General features: G+C 32.5%; 1 protein-coding gene across 1 annotated transcript in view; it reads right to left on the reverse strand.

Moving 5' to 3' along the window:
• Positions 1-17,272, reverse strand: part of arhgap10 (Rho GTPase activating protein 10) — a 127,745-nt gene that overhangs the window by 59,682 nt on the left and 50,791 nt on the right. Inside the window, exons 6-14 of the mRNA XM_056457718.1 lie at positions 13,655-13,765; positions 10,987-11,091; positions 8,855-8,984; positions 8,675-8,781; positions 8,490-8,584; positions 4,179-4,260; positions 1,752-1,791; positions 1,598-1,666; positions 1,211-1,285 (exon numbers count right to left, since the gene is read on the reverse strand). Coding sequence (XP_056313693.1) covers positions 1,211-1,285; positions 1,598-1,666; positions 1,752-1,791; positions 4,179-4,260; positions 8,490-8,584; positions 8,675-8,781; positions 8,855-8,984; positions 10,987-11,091; positions 13,655-13,765 — 814 coding nt within the window. The remainder of the gene's footprint in view (positions 1-1,210; positions 1,286-1,597; positions 1,667-1,751; positions 1,792-4,178; positions 4,261-8,489; positions 8,585-8,674; positions 8,782-8,854; positions 8,985-10,986; positions 11,092-13,654; positions 13,766-17,272) is intronic.

Here is a 17,272-nt window from a genome sequence, read left to right on the forward strand (position 1 = left end):
GAAAATAAATTATAAATGTGCTGATAAGTCAAGAATACACACTGTAAAACCCAACAGCTTATCAAACAAAATGAGTGTAGTTAACTTAAAATTTATTGAAAGTTAATTCTACTCATTTGAAAAGAGTTTTGAACTTAGTGTTGAAAGTAATGAGTTATTTAAATACCTAACACAGTACTCTTATAGATCGGGTTTTTTATACTCAAATAGTTTGTAGCAATTAGTTTGCTCAAACGATTTGATTTGCCTTAACTTATTTTTTACATTACTCTTCATTTATCAGGATTTACTGTGCTCAAACTGCTTCATTTATTCAAATGGATTAAGTTTACAGTACTCATTTGGATTAGTTTTTGAACTTAAATGGTTTATTGAAATCGGTTTCCTCAAATGGATTGAGTTACCTTAACTTTTTGGGTTTTACAGTGCAGTATTAGTAGCTGTATTTATGAATTGTTTGCTTACTAACTATTAACGTAGAGTTAATACTTAACATAATGAATTAACAATTTGCTAATGCTTAATAAATGATTCGTAGTGTGTCGTTATTATAAAGCGTTACTGTTCTAAATTGTTAATTGTTCAATCCACTTAAATTTCTCAAAAACAATTAACTTAAGTTCGCAAAACATGAATGAATTGTCTGGAATTCTTCCTTTTTTTACAGTGTGATATTCTACTAGTGGCACAAATCATTGTTATCTGTCACAAAAACAGAAAGAAGGCCAATAAAAACATCAGTGATGTGCTCTCTCACTCTCTCTCACACACAAACTTACACACTCACACTTTAGATTGTTATAAATTAATCCTAAAATGATCATTGTTAAATATAATATTTATTATTATTATATTATTATTATTATTATTAGTTTATCACTACAACTATGTAACTTGTTTTCATATGTTCGATTTAATATAATTATTACAAATGATTTGCCAATATATTTGTCATCAAGTTTGAATTGAATTGTGTGTGTGTGTGTGTGAGAGAGAGAGAGAGAGAGAGAGAGAGAGCAAGAGTCCGGAAATCTGATTGCCTGCCTGCTGTAATGGAGTCAGGTGTCACCGAAAGGACAGGACAAAAGGACATTCGGACAGACAACAGACTAGATAAATGTCTAAACGCCTATGAGACTTGATGGGTTTTCAGTGTGAATGACCTAAATCTGAGCAACAATTATGAGCCATCACATGAGGCTCGACTTACCAATCATTAAACTGAGAAGCTTCTGTACTTTTGAACTGACTCCGACCACTCTGTACAGACCTTGATCATTAATACCTGCAAAAACAAACACATTACTTTGCCATGTTAGACTGGCAATACATACACACACATTCCAGCTGAACCAACAAACTAATCAGAAGTGCACTAATGTATCTCCTGAGCAAATCCCAACAGGTTTTTAGCGTTAGCTGAGAAAATCTGCTAGATAACTCTGCCCTCTGGTGTTAACATGGTGTTAGTGCAAATGGGACTTCCTTTGCTGACAGACAATACACATCCTGCCTGATACAGTTTGCTGCTGTTTATTATCTTTAATTGGAATATTATTTTCAGATTTTATATTTTATATACACAGCAAAGACTTACCTCTGGCTTCAATGGCATTTATTGAATTTTTCACAAAGCTTATTCCCACGTCATCCAACTGTGCGTCAACTACAGAAATACACACATATTTCATTAAAATGTGCATAAGCACTACTCATAAACTATGAAGTCTGATGTTAATTTGGTCTCTTACTTCCTCTTTCTCTTGAATGTGTCCGGTTGAGACACTGCATCTGCGTGAGAAAGATAAACATCAGAAAACACAAACCAGACCCACATGAAACACTTCCCACCAAACAGAGCACAATTTATATACCAAACAAGATACTACTATTTAGCATTAAACACTTTACAGTACACTACCGTTGAAAAGGCTATGGACTATGTGTGTGTTTTTTTTTTTTCAGTCTCTAACGCTCACCAAGCTGCATGCATCAAAAACACTAAAATTATGAAATGTAATATTGAAAAAAATTATTAAATTTAAACATAATTAAATAAATAAACAAATTGCAGCTTTGAGCTTATTTATTTATTTATTTATGTTTTGATGAACAGAAAAGAAGAATACTTTGTAACAATGTAAAAACTGGTTGCGTTAACTTATTCAGGCCAGGAAACTACTTTAAATTAACATTTATGTAAAAAAAAAACTTAAATTGCAGATTTTGAACTCATTTATTTATTTATTTATTTATTTATTTATTTATTTATTTATTTATTTGTTTGTTTTCATTTATGATGAACAGAAGAGTATTTTGTAACAATGTAAAAATTGGTTGTGTTAACTATTATTCAGGCCAGGAAACTGTTAAATAAACATATATGTTAAATAAAAAAAAAGGAAAACAAACAACAACAAAAAACCCTTATATAAATAAACTGCAGCTTTTGAGCTTTTTATTAATTCATTTGTTTATTTATTTTTATTTATTTATGTTTTGATGCACAGAAGAGTTTTTGTAACAATGTAAAAATTGGTGTGTTAACTATTATTCAGGCCAGGAAACTGTTAAATAAACATATATGTTAAATAAAAAAATTATAATAATAATAAAAAATAAATAAAGAAATAAACTACAGCTTTTGAGCTTATTTATTTATTTATTTATTTATTTATTTATTTATTTATTTATTTATTTATTTATTTAATTAATTAATTATTTATGTTTTCATTTATGATGAACAGAAGACAATGTAAAATTGTTTGTGTTATTCAGGCCAGGAAACTGTTAAATGAACATATATGTTAAATAAAAAAAAAGGAAAACAAACAAAAACAAAAAAAAACTTATATAAATAAACTGCAGCTTTTGAGCTTTTTATTTATTTATGTATTTATGTATGTATTTATTTATTTATTTATTTATTTATTTATTTATTTATTTATGTTTTGATGCACAGAAAAGAAGAATACTTTGTAACAATGTAAAAACTGGTTGTGTTAACTTATTCAGGCCAGAAAACTACTTTAAATTAACATTTATGATAAATAAAAAATAAATAAATAATAAAAAAAAAGTAAAAAAAAAAAAAAATTTCAATAAATTGCAGATTTTGAACTCATTTATTTATTTGTTCATGTTTTCATTTATGATGATAACATGCCAGGAAACTGTTAAATGAACACATATGTAAAAAAAAAAAAAAGGAAAAATAAATCAATAAAAAAAAAAAAAAAAAAAAACTTACATAAATTGCAGATTTTGTTTTTATTTATTTAGTTATTTATTTGTGTTTTGATGCACAGAGGAGTTTTTTGTAACCATGTAAAAATTAGTTGTTAACAATTATTCAGGCCAGGAAACTGTTTTAAACGAACATACATGCTAAATAATATAAGTAAAAATAAATAAATAACTTAAATAAAATGTGTTCTTTTTTTTCTTTAGCTTTGTTTGCATTGTTAAAATGTGCATTTTATGTTGTTGTGTTTCAATGTTTTTTTTATTAATAGTTAAAATGTTAATAAAAGATGCAATAAAAAAAAAAAAAATAATAATAATAAAAAAACTATTATCCAGGCCAGTGGGTCCATTCATTGTATCTCGCTTAAATAATCTAAGATGATTTAGCAGATCCTGGATCTTTTAATCTTGATAACTGATCTCTGGCTAGTTTGGTTCTTCAAACAATTTCATAAATAAGATTAAAATGTCTGGATGAACTGATCTGAGATCACCACGTGTGTTGATCTATCATGATCAGCAATTCGATTGGCTGACAGCACAGCAGCGTAATGACATCATCTGATTAATATTCAATTTTCCATGTGAGCAAAATTACATAAAATTCATAGTAAACGTGTATATAACCTATAAGTTACTACTGTTCGGTACATACTTTCAGTATTACCTTTGCTTGAAATGACCCGATTTAATCCTGTTTATAAAATAAGCTGCTGCTCTAGACCAGGTTTAAGCTACCAGACCTGTTGCTATGACAACAACTCTTGGCTGACTTTTGAAGAACAAAACGATCCTGGATTGTGTCAAATCGTCAATAACCAAGTCCTGCTAATTGAGTAATGCATGTACGAAAAACAGACCCCAGAAAATTGCTTTAAATAAATATACTGTATATGTTAAATTTTATTTTAATGTAATAAAAATAGACGCACTGGTTCTTTTCCTCCCATCGCATGCATCCAGAATTTGTGGTCATCTTCTGAGAGTGCCTGGACTGTCAGCACTGTACCCGGTCTGGAGGAAGAAGACAGAAAAAAAGAAGAAAAAAAACCTCACTCAAACTTATTTACCATGCTGCTAAATACAAAAAAAAAAAACCTGTACAGTACTTATTTCTTGTAGATGACTGGCTTTGTTGTAAATTACTGTTTTGTTTTGGTTTTATTTTTATTGCTTGTTTGTTGTTAAATAAACCTGTCAAATCAATTCCAAAAAGGACTAAATTAAGCCCCAGCCTGCATATTCCTTTCACCTGAAAACATGCTGGATCATAAGAGCATATTCTCATTGAGAATGAATCCTCTCCTAATTTGGAAACATTCTGATGTGCTGATGTGATGCTCGAAAGATTCCACTAACCAGCCTCAAGACGAACATGATAAACGTTCATCATACACTCAGCTTTGGTTTTGATTAATGAGAGCTCTGCTTGTATCCTGGATGATCACAATATTTTGACTTTCCTTATTCTCTGACATCTGAAACCAATGAATCTTAGTCATCTCAAACTCAGGAGTCTCAGAAGGATTTACAGTACTGTTATTTTTTCTTTCTTGCTTTTTTATGAAGTTAAACTGATAGTTTTTTTTTTTTATAATTTTTTCAGGGTCTTCACCTTTTTTGGATAGGACAGTAGAGAGTATTGACAGGAAAGTGTGGGGAGCAGACAGAGGGGAAGGATCGGCATAGGACTGCGAGGTGGAATCGAACTCGGACCGTCGTGAGCACCGGAGTGCATGTGGCGACGCACTAACCACTACACCACTGGCACCGACTTAAAGTGATAGCTTTTAACAATGATAAAGTACTATTTCTGTGTGACATTTCTTGTTTTCCCTAAATTTATGGATCAGTAAATGCATTATCATATCTATCCATCCATCCATCCATCCATCCATCCATCCATCCATCCATCCATCTATCTATCTATCTATCTATCTATCTTATGAAATGGATGGACTGACATCCATTAAATATTTTGAATATTTATTAATAATTAAGAAAAAATACTATATGAAGAGAGACGCACATGCTCAGCTATGTTTTTGGACCTCTTTTTTAGAGCTGTAGTTTCAATGGATAGCACAAAGCTCATCAGGGTTTAGTTGTTAAGAGCATATTTGCTTTGCATGTTAAGAAGAAAATCATGATGCTACAAATATGCCGTTAAACAGTTTAAAGTTAATAATAATGATAAAAAAACTGCATTTTATTAGTGATTACTTCCATTTAAATAAGTGATTGCTCTTGTTTTCTAAGGCATTAACATAACTTAAGCCTAACCTGAATGCTTTTGTTGTTGTCATTACTACTGACTTTAGTTAAACTAACTGATCTGCTAACAAAGGGAACCTTACTATACAGAGTTAATCAACACAAAGTCTGTAAATAGCCACAGAATGTTCAGTGTTGCATGCCAGATTAATGTGAAAATGTTAATGTTCGAAAATAAATAACCTATCAAGTCGTTAAACATTTTGTGCTGTGATGAACAACCACTGCTAATACAACAATCTGAACATTCTGAAAATGTTAAAGCGCACCTGATATCGATACTGTGCATGTTCGTTATCATGATTTATTAAACGGCTGTTTGGAATACTCAATTCTGATTGGTCAGTCGTGACATTCCAATGTACGTTAAGAATGGCAGAATAACATGGGCTCATCCAGGAAATCAGATTCAGATTCAAAATATACTTTTATTAAAAATTCTATAGGCAACGCAGTGGCGCAGTGGGTAGCACGTTCACCTCAAAGCAAGAAGGTTGCTGGTTCAAGCCTCGGATGGGTCAGTTGGTGTTTCTGTGTGGAGTTTGCATGTTCTTCCCATGTTCGCGTAGGTTTCCTCTGGGTGCTCCGGTTTCCCCCACAAGTTCAAAGACATGTGGTACAGGTGAATTGGGTATGCTAAAATTAATCGTAGTGTGTGCATGTGTTTCACGGTGATGGGTTGCGGCTGGAGGGGCATCCACAGCGTAAAACATATGCTGGATAAGTTGGCGGTTCATTCCGCTGTGGCGACCCCTTTTTTAATAAAAGGGAATAAGCTGAAAAGAAAATGAATGAATGAATAAAAATTCTATAAATTATAGACATCCACATTCATATGTAGTAGCCGGTCTGTCACATCACAGGTTTTTTTTTTTTTACAGTGTGGCGCTGTCTTGTGAATGAATAATACGTAGGTTAGTGTATACTCCATCAGCTGTTTTAGTTTTTGTCAGCTTTGCCTTTAATTAAAGATTTAATACACTATTATGACTCAGAATAATATTTTGTGTCTAATTGTTGTGCTTTGTGGCAAGTAGTCATGTAATAAGTGGGATAAAGTAAATTTAGAATGGTTGTTATTGCAGAATAAAACCCTTCAGTTGTATACAACAGCCTTTCGCTTCGAGTTGGGCTATATTCTGCAATAACAAATACCTGGATGTACTTTATCCCCAAGATATTGAATCTGAACATTTATCTAGTGGGAAACGGGAGTATGAAGCATGTTTCTTCAAATATTAGAGTAACCAATTAATTGTACACATTTCAAAGGCATCTTGATTTTCCTTATGACCCCTGTTACGTTCGCCTGCAGAATGTACATTTCATGCTGATGACGTTGGTCGCTAACACTGGGTTCGTGCCACCAATCGCTGGTCGGCGTAACATTTAAAAGCCGGCCCAAACTGCAATGGCGATCTCTCTCCCTCCCTTTTTTCTCTGTCGCTCTTTCTGTGGGTCTATGTGTGGTGTGAGTGTGCTGTTTAGCGTATGTTTTGCCTATAGTTAGAGTAGTTTAGTTAAGACTTATAATACTTTAAAGAGGTTTCTTTTTATGCTTTTCTTTTGATATTCAGTTTATTTTGTTTACAGTTTTTCTCAGTCGCTTTGATGCATTTCTCCCAACACTATTTACATTTGAACAACAGTTAATGCATTTCTCAAAACAATTAGTCATTCGTGCACATCATAGTAGCAGTTTCTCATTCCTTCCAACACATTGCAAATGCTTTTGGACATGCATCAATTGCTTTCAACTCTCTGCTGTTTTATAACACTATCATTTGCTTATGTCATGTCAGTCAAAATTAACTAAACTTGTGAATGCTGAATAGTCATTCCATATAAAACTCATAGTCCTCATTTAATTACTTGAGTCATTACATACACAAATGGTGAACTAGTTGTCAAAATCTGTCAAGCTAATTTTATACAAAATTGTAAATCTTTTTTTTTTCCTGAAAATGTCTTCTAAATTGCACAATTTTATGAATGATTTACAGACCTATGTATGTTGTAGGTACAGTTGCAATATGTACTGCAATATTGTTTACAGTAGTGCACAGCTTTAGCCAAAGGGAGTTTATGTTTGTTGTAAATAAGGGTGTGTTTATTCGTTTGCACAATGCTGTGAATAAATTAGAATTGCTAAGAGAATATACAAAGAGTAAAAATGTGAAACATACATATTCAGTGTCTTGTACTCAGATACCTCACTAAATGCAGTGATGTCTAACTTTACTGTAGTTTTCCTGGCTGTGCAAATAGTATGTAGTGCTGTGTTGAGCATTTTCAGGAAGTGTCACCAAAATCGGACTTTTTTTGCATTGGAAACAATGTACAGAGTAAACTGTCATAATGAAAACACGACAAAGCCATTTGACTATCCTGTTCATAAACAATGGTGTCAGGACTTTTCATCTTGATGACACTGACACTATAATTGACATGAATACTTGCTTTTGAGGAATGAGCTATCTATTTTCAGCAAGTGACATGCTTTTGCAGGTTATCAACTAGGTTTTGCAGTTTGTACTAATTGTTTTGAGAAATGCATTAACTGTTGTGCAAATGTAAATAGTGTTGTGAGAAAGGCACCAAAGCGACTGAGAAAAACTGTAATTCAGTTAGTATGTTTGTTAATTTTATTTCTTTGATTTAAGCACCTTTAACTACCTCCTCTCCAACAGGTAAATTATCATTTATTTATTGTAAATATCTTTCACTGTACAATATATTTTCACTGGAAGTATGGGCAATAAATAATCAATTGCATTGATATTTGTTTTTCAGTGGTTTCTTGGTCAGGCACACCCTAAACTATTATATCTTATGTCAAAATACCCTTAGATTAATATTAACATCTAAAAGGACGTAACACCCCTTTGAGTAAGAATCTACTCGAGAAACAATGTGTTGCTAATATGCAAGTTTTTTTTTAATTCAAGGTATCTTGCTACCCAACCTACCGATCTGTGATCTCAATGTCTAGGCAGAACCGTCTGTCGAGAGCATCTGTGGTTTTGCGGACACAAGATTTAAGTGTAACAGACTCGGTCTCGCCCTGAAACAGATAAAGCAAAATAATACCATGAATAAAGAATTAGCTATGAATTGACATTTTTTGAAAACATGCCATGTGATATTCCCTTACAAGCTTCCCTCCTGATCTCTGGTCAAAAGTCTTCATATGTAGAATCTTCTGTTCTTTGACAAATGTGGAATAGCGTTTCACCCAGCTGGATCCGAAAGGTGGAGGTCCTGCAGAAAGGGCAATAATTTAACCAACAATGTAGCTGATAAATGACAGCAGAAGTCAAGTGAACCAGCATACGTTTCTCCTGGACATAAAGATAGCCTTCGCTGCTGATGGGGCTCGTCTGTCTGTATTCCTGTGGCGACTCTTTGATTCTCTTCATTAACTCGAACACTTCGGAGCGCGTGCCCTCAAAACGACTCCGTGTCTGAAATCAGATCCATCAAAATAAAATAACAAAAAAGGAGAACATAAAGTTTTACAGATTCTGTGAGGGTTTGCTAAACAGAGAAGTTAATAAACTAGGACCACGAAACCAGCCATTTATTTTACATTGAGATTTATACATCACCTGAAGGCTGAATAAAAATGCTTTTCATTGATGTTTGATTTGTTAATATGGGTTGTTATTTATGAGATGGAACTATTTATATTATGTATTGGCTACACTCACTGGCCACTTTATTAGGTACACCTTACCAGTACCAGGTTGGACCCGCTTTTGCCTTCAGAACTGTCTTAATACTTCGTGGCATAGATTCAAAAAGGTACTGGAAATATTCATCAGAGATTTTGGTCCATATTGACATGATAGCATCACACAGTTGGCTGCAGATTTGTCGGCTGCACATCCATGATGTGAATCTCCTGTTCCACCACATCCCAAAGGTGCTCTACTGGATTGAGATCTGGTGCCATTTGAGTACAATGAACTCACTGTCATGTTCAAGAAACCAGTCTAAGAGGATTTGTGCTTTATGACGTGGTGCGTTATCCTGTTGGAAGTAGCCATCAGAAGATGAGTACACTATGGTCATAAAGAGATGGACATGGTCAGCAACAATACTCAGGTAGGCTCAGACCTGGCAACATTTTTCCAATCTTCTATTGTCCAATTTTGGTGAGCCTGTGTGAATTGTAGCCTCAGTTTCCTGTATTAGCCGACTGTAACAAGTGGTTATTTGAGTTACCGTTGCTTTTCTATCAGCCCGAACCAGTCTGGCCATTCTCCTCTGACATCAACAAGGCATTTGCTTCCACAGAATTGCCGCTCACTGTATATTTTCTCTTTTTCTGACCATTTTCTGTAAACCCTACAGATGGTTGTGTGTGAAAATCCTAGTAGATCAGCAGTTTCTGAAGTACTCAGACCAGCCCGTCTGACACCAACAACCATGCCACATTCAAGGTCACTCAAATTACCTTTCTTCCCCATTCTGATGCTCGGTTTGAACTGCAGTAGATCGTCTTGACCATGTCTACATGACTAAATGCATCGAGTTGCTGCCATGTGATTGGCTGATTAGAAATTTTCGTTAACGAGTAGTTAGAAAGGTGTGCCTAATAAAGTGGCCGGTTAGTGTATATATTAGCTGAGAAAGAACTATTTGAAAAATCTGAATTCTGAGGGTTAAAAATAAATAAATATTAAGAAATTCACCTATAAACTTATATTAGGTGATTTACAACTGAGTTTTTATAGATTTACAGCAGGGAATTTACAAAATACCTTTAGAGAAGACTATTTTAACTTAATATTCCAATGATTTTTGGCATAAAATAAAAATAATAATAATAATAATCATTTTTAGACACATCTTTATTGTATTTTTGACTATAGCCAAAAATACCTGTGCTAAATAAGACTGGTTTTGTGGTCCAGGGTCACATATTGCGCCCAGAGTAATTCCCCATCTTGGAAATTTCTTGGAAATCCCATCAAAGGTACTAATCTTAGATCCATCTTTTCAAACTATAAATCAGCAGAACTCTGACCCTGACCATCACCACTGATTTATAGCTGATCTAAAACAAAACAAAAAGCACCAATGTGGACAGCGAGGTGGTCCAATCACACAGCACAGCGGGAGGAAGTCGACTCTCAAACTTCCGGCTTAGAAGTAAAACACAATGGAAGGTCAATACAAACAAAGGCCTTTAAGTTTCCCTTGGAAACCTTGGCCCTCTCAAAATGCCGCTGTATCCTGTCTCCGCCACTCTCTTACCATGTCAATCTGTGAGCCAATAATGTTAACCGAATGAAGGTGATAAATCAATCAGCATATGTTTTGAGTAGTTGTAAAAATACTCTATATGTATGTATATATACACACACTTCCGTTTTTAGTTATTGATTTTTTGAACAAATAATTCAAAAACAAATTTAAATGTTAGTTTTACCTTTTAAAACAGTCATTTTTTTTACTTACATTTTGAATATTGATTTGGAGGGCCTTTTTGTAATGGTCAAAGTCTTTGGCCAACTCATATCCCTGATGATAGAAGGTAAATACAGTCTGAAAGAATGCCAGCATCTGCACAGAAAGGGGAAAGGCGAAATGCATATAAAAACACAATCAATCTTAGTGTCTAAATCAAGACAAAGATTCAAAGTGTTTCATAAAAGAAGAAAACGATGTGTGTGCCCATAAACTGCAATCTGGTAAATATTTGCTCTGTCAAAATAGTAAGATTCCACATAAAAGAAACCAATTTGCTTAAGCAATCTATCAAACCATGTGACGGTGCGGGTGAATTAGAAAGAATACTTGTCTAAACAGACCTGCTTGCAAATAGCTTAGACACACCCTTTTTATATTTTTTAAAGAGGGTTATGTGTATGGCAATTTTACCAAATGTAATTAAGCAACACTTATGTTTTAAGCAAAAATGCATTAAATTAAAAATGCAAAAGTGACAGTAACATTTCTAACATAATTACAAAAGGTTAGTAACAGTAATTCTCTCCTTTTTACACAGATATTAAGCTTCAAAACTACTGTCAACACTGATTATATTGAGACAATGTTATTTGACAACAAATCAACATAAAGCGGAATAAAGCTGAGAAATCAACATCATCACTTCATTTATTTCTGGGAAAAAAAATTACTGATCACAAGCAGATTTATAGACCTTGTTAACCATATTACTTTGGGATAACTTATCTGTATCTAATATAAGATAATTATTTATTTAAAAAGTTACTTTTATTTGAAATAATTTTAATTTACTTATTTGTAACCAAACGTTGCATACATACAATTCATTTACTTTTCGGCTTAGTCAGGGGTCGCCACAGCGGAATGAACCGCCAACTTATCCAGCATGTGTTTCACGCAGCGGATGCCCTTCCAGCTGCAACCCATCACTGGGAAACATCCATACACACTCATTCACACACATACACTGTGGACAATTTAGCCTACCCATTTCACCTATGCCACATGTTTTTGGACAGTGTGGGAAACCGGAGCACCCGGAACACGGGGAGAACATGCAAACTCCACACAGAAACGGCAACTGACCCAGCCGAGGCTCGAATCAGCGACCTTCTTGCTGTGAGGTGAACATGCTACCCACTGCGCCACCGTGCAGCCCGCATACATACAATATGTACTAAATACTAAAAATATTACAGTTGTATGCCATTCCAAGCTTGGCACTTATTTTTGTAATTCTGTTTTAAGCCGTTAGTAATGTCAAATTGACACGCACACTTGTAAACAAGGGTTATGGCCATACTTATGAAACAGTGTATATCATGGAATGCATATTCACAACATATTTATTCTTGGACTTTATATTTACCTCAAACTATTGCAGGTACAGATGAAGTCAAAATTATTCACCCACCTGTGATTTTTTTAATCTTTTTTAAATATTTCCCAAATGATGATTAACAGAGCAAGGAATTTTTCACAGCATTTCAAATAATATTTTTATCTGGAGGGAATCTTATTTGTTTTATTTCAGCTAGAATAAAAGAAGTTTTTATTTTTTAAACCATTTTAACGTCAGAATTATTAGCCCCCTTAAACATTTTTTTTTGATTGTCTACAGAACAAACCACTGTTTTACAATGCCCTAACATGCCTAATTAACTTTAAATTACAATATAATCTGAATTCTAGTATCTTGAAAAATATTTAGTAAAATATTGTATGTAATACAATATACAATATATTTACTTTAATCAAGGCAAAGATAAAAAGAAATCAGTTATTAGAAATTAGTTATTAATACTATTATATATAGAAATGTGCTGAAAACATCTTCCTTTTAAGTGAAATTGTAAAATATTATATATATATATATATATATATATATATATATATATATATATATATATATATATATATATATATATATATACATACATATACACACACACATATACATATATACATATATATACACACACATACATACATACATACATACATACATACATACATACATACATACATACACAGTTAAAGTCAGAATAATTAGCCCCCCTTTGATTTTTTTTGTTTTTTAAATATTTCCCAAATGATGTTTAACAGAGCAAGGAATTTTTCAGAGCATGTCTGTTAATATTATTTCTTCTTTCTTCTTATTTGTTTATTTCAGCTACAATAAATGCTGTTTTTATTTTTTTTAATCCATTTTAAGGTCAAAATTATTAGCCCCTTTTGCTATATATTTTTTTTATAGTATACAGAACAAACCATCAATGTACAATAACTTGCCTAATTACCCTAACCTGCCTAATTAACCTAGTTAAGCCTTTAAATGTCACTTTAAGCTGTATAGAAGTGTCTTGAAAAATATCTAGTCAAATATTATTTATTGTCATCTGGGCAAAGATAAAATAAATCAGTTATTAGAAATGAGTTATTAAAACTATTATGTTTAGAAATGTGTTGAATAAATCTTCTCTCCGTTAAACAGAAAATTGGGGAAAAAATAAACAGGGGGGCTAATAATTCTGACTTCAACTGTATATTTTATCAAATGTGTGTGAGTTTTTCCCTTTGCCGCTAAATCCATCAGCAAACAATGAAGTGATCGATTAGGTTGAGTGACCACGAGGATGACGGGTCGTGAACTCACAGGTTCAACACACTCAAACTTCTTCCTCTCCTGTATCTCCTGCAGTTTGCAAATATACTCTAGAGACGTCTCCTGAAAGTGCTGTCTCATCACTTCCACCGACACATCAGCCTACAAGATGGACAGACAATGAAAAAAAGAGCTTTAGAGTTCAGATAAAACATTGAAGGAAAAAAGGGAAGAAAAACTCATCACAAAAATAAGAAGTGACTTAAAGCACGCAGATAGACAAATGGGTTTTTCCAAAAGTTGTCCTTTTTTTCCTGTGTCTGCCTGGCTTTAAAACACAGAGGGCCTTCTTCTGAAAATGGAAGTACTGAAATTGTGTACAGTTCGGTGTGAATGTAACCAACAAATGTAATAACTGTAAAATAGGTTTGATTAGTTGTGCAAATACTGCAAATCACACTAATGTTTCTTAGCAACATTATATGACTTAAAATATAATAAATAAATAAATAAATAAATAAACAAATAAACAAATAAATAAATAAATAAATAATATTAATTATAAATAAATAAATAAATAAATAAATAAATAAAAATAATAAATAATAATAATTATTATAATAATAATAATAATAATAATAATAATTATTATTATTATTATTATTATTATTATTATTATTATTATTATTATTATTATAAATAAAAATAATAATCAAAAATAATAATAACTAATAATAATTATTATAAATAAATAAATAAAACAAAAGAATAAATAATAATAATTATTATAAATAAATAAATAAATAAATGCATTAGGTTTAAAGTGTCTGTACCTATAAACGTTACAAAATTTGGCAAGAGCCTTTACGTGCAGAAATAAAACGTGCAGAAATAAAAGCACATGAAATAAATACTAACTACATTGATTTAGTAAGCCCACATTGCTATTTTTGTGGTGAACAATTGTGCATGTCATTAAGATTTTTTAAAAATGTAGTAATCTTGTAATCTAAAATTAAAATATGAAAATCCACTTGTTTATTTTAAGTTAAATTCTTAAGATTACGTCTGTCTGGGGTATTGGGCGTAGTTAACATACACCCTAACTGTCACTTTTGACAGAGCCATGACAGCAAACAGAAATGGTGAGAAAAAGTTGTCTGTTTGGTTTTAATAACTCTCACAAAGCTTTTTTTTCTGAATCTTTTTAGCTTCAGCTCGCAGCACAAAAAAATGCCACACCCACTGTTTTCTCATTTAATATTCCATTTCTCTAAGAACTGCATCACTTTTGCCTTCGTTGAAATACAGAAATAACATCTGGCCCAGTTAAAATAGTGTTAGCTACTTGGTGTAATAGTGTAAATCTTAGATAGTTGCTAATAAAAGATAAAATGAATCTAAAAGTTACAAAATGATGGCCCAATTCAGAGTATGTAATGGTCTAGTTGAATAAGTTTTGTTTCACGATCCTTTTCTATTACTGGAAACTTCTGCTTGAGAAAGAATATACTATATTGGTGCAAGTAAAGCATTTATACAATGGTGCGCTCTTGAAAAAGGATTGTGAAAATATTGTATCTTTGGGGTACAGCAGCTTGTCTGTGTTTGACTGCACTTGTTTATGAATAAGCTTTGCATGCAATTTAGCTAATGAAGACATCGTTCTTCAAGTGTGTGATGATGATTTCGAAACAACTGAAAATGTGCATTCAGTGTAATTGTGCAGACTGAATGCAATCAGAGCGGCAAACTCAAAAGCTTTCTTCTGAAAATAGTCTGTTTGTATGCAGCCATACAACATAAATACAACCAAGTGTCACTTAATTTGCTGTGAAATGTAAAAGCTTGATTAATGTACTAGAACATAACAAAATACAGTTGATCAAAATTAAGAATATTTTATTTTTTTCAACAGAAATGGTGTAAAAATTACTAATATAAGTCAGGATGTACTAAAACTAAAATGACCACCCAATCCGGAGTATGCAATGGTCTATTTGAATAAGTTTTACTATCACTTTCTATTAGTGGAACTTCTGCATGAGAAAAAAAAAAATATATTGGTATAAATCGAGCATTTATACAATGATACGCTCTTGAAAAAATAAAATACCTTTGGAGTACAGCAGCTTGTCTGTGTTTGACTGCACTTGTTCAAGAATTACCTTTGCATGCATTTTAGCCAACGAAGACATTGTTTTGACAACAAAATATCTAGGGTGCGACAGTATGTTGATGGTATGATGGTTTGGATACATATAGTAATGCGCATACAGTGCAATTGTGCAGAGCGAATGTAATCAGAGCGGCAAACTCATAAGCTTACTTTTCAAAAGAGTTTGTTTGTAAGCAGTCACACAACACAAATACACCAAAGTGTCACTTAATTTGCTGCAAAATGAAAAAATAAAATAAAAAATTACACATGATAAAAACTTTAAAGGTTTAGTTAACACAAAAATTGTAATAATTTTGTTAATTATTCACCTTCTTGTCATTCCAATTCCCAGAGAACTTTGTTTATCTTCAAAATACAATTAATATATTTTTATATAATATCAGAGAGCTACGGTAAAAAAACAAAAAATAAATAAATAATAATAATATTATATATATATATATATATATATATATATATATATATATATATATATATATATATATATATATATATATATATATATATATATATATATATAAATAAACATTAACAGAAAACATTCTGGTTCATTTAGAACATTGGAGTGTAAAACTTTGGGAATCCTTTTGTGTGTTCATGAGCACAGTGCACGGATGCGTTTGGAATGATATGAGGGTGGGTGAACTAACGCTTTAACTAAAGCTAAAATTTAAATTCAAGAAGAAAGAATGAAAACCACTGATAAATTACCACAGTACTTCAATAATAGATTTGTATACTTAACACATTTATTAAACAAACTTTTATTGGCCGGTTGCTGAATGCAGTGGTCTCAAGATGTAAAAGTGACTAAGGGTGCTTTCACACCCGTTTTGTTCCGAAACAGGGATTAAAACTGTTACAATGTTGCACTGGTGCGGTTCACTTTCACTCGGCAAAGATTCTAAACGGACCAAAAGAGCTAAAACAAGTCACATGCAAGTAAACTCTCCTCCCATTGGTCAGAGTTTCACGATTTACTTTGCAGAGTCCCTCTCAGCTGTCATGCGTCCTTATTTTAATTTATGGCAATGAGCAACAAGACATTATAAGCGAAAAGCTGCGCTTAAATTTTAAATGGTGACACTCACAAACATCATCACCAAATATAAATCAAAAGTAAGACTCTCCCTTGACTAGAATTATGCATTATAGGCTTTACATTATAGAGAGAAATAACTGATAAACCAAGACTGCAGTTCGGTCAGTTTCCTAACGGATAAACAGCTCTCGTTAATGGTTCAGCATACTTTCCCTTTCGTATTTGACATGAAACGCACATTTACTGGTAGGAATGACATCCCAACCCTACTCATAATTCTCTCTTCATATAGCCATATATACAGGTATGCCTATTACATATCTATAATACACTGTGATATAGCCGGGCTCGGATCGTTTTGCGTTCTCACTACAATCGATCTTCCACAGAGTTTGTGTCAATTGAGTCAAGACCACCTCGTTCAGGCGATCTCGGATCGATTGCT

Source organism: Danio aesculapii, chromosome 1 (genome assembly GCF_903798145.1).
Source record: "Danio aesculapii chromosome 1, fDanAes4.1, whole genome shotgun sequence".
Lineage (NCBI taxonomy): Eukaryota > Metazoa > Chordata > Actinopteri > Cypriniformes > Danionidae > Danio > Danio aesculapii.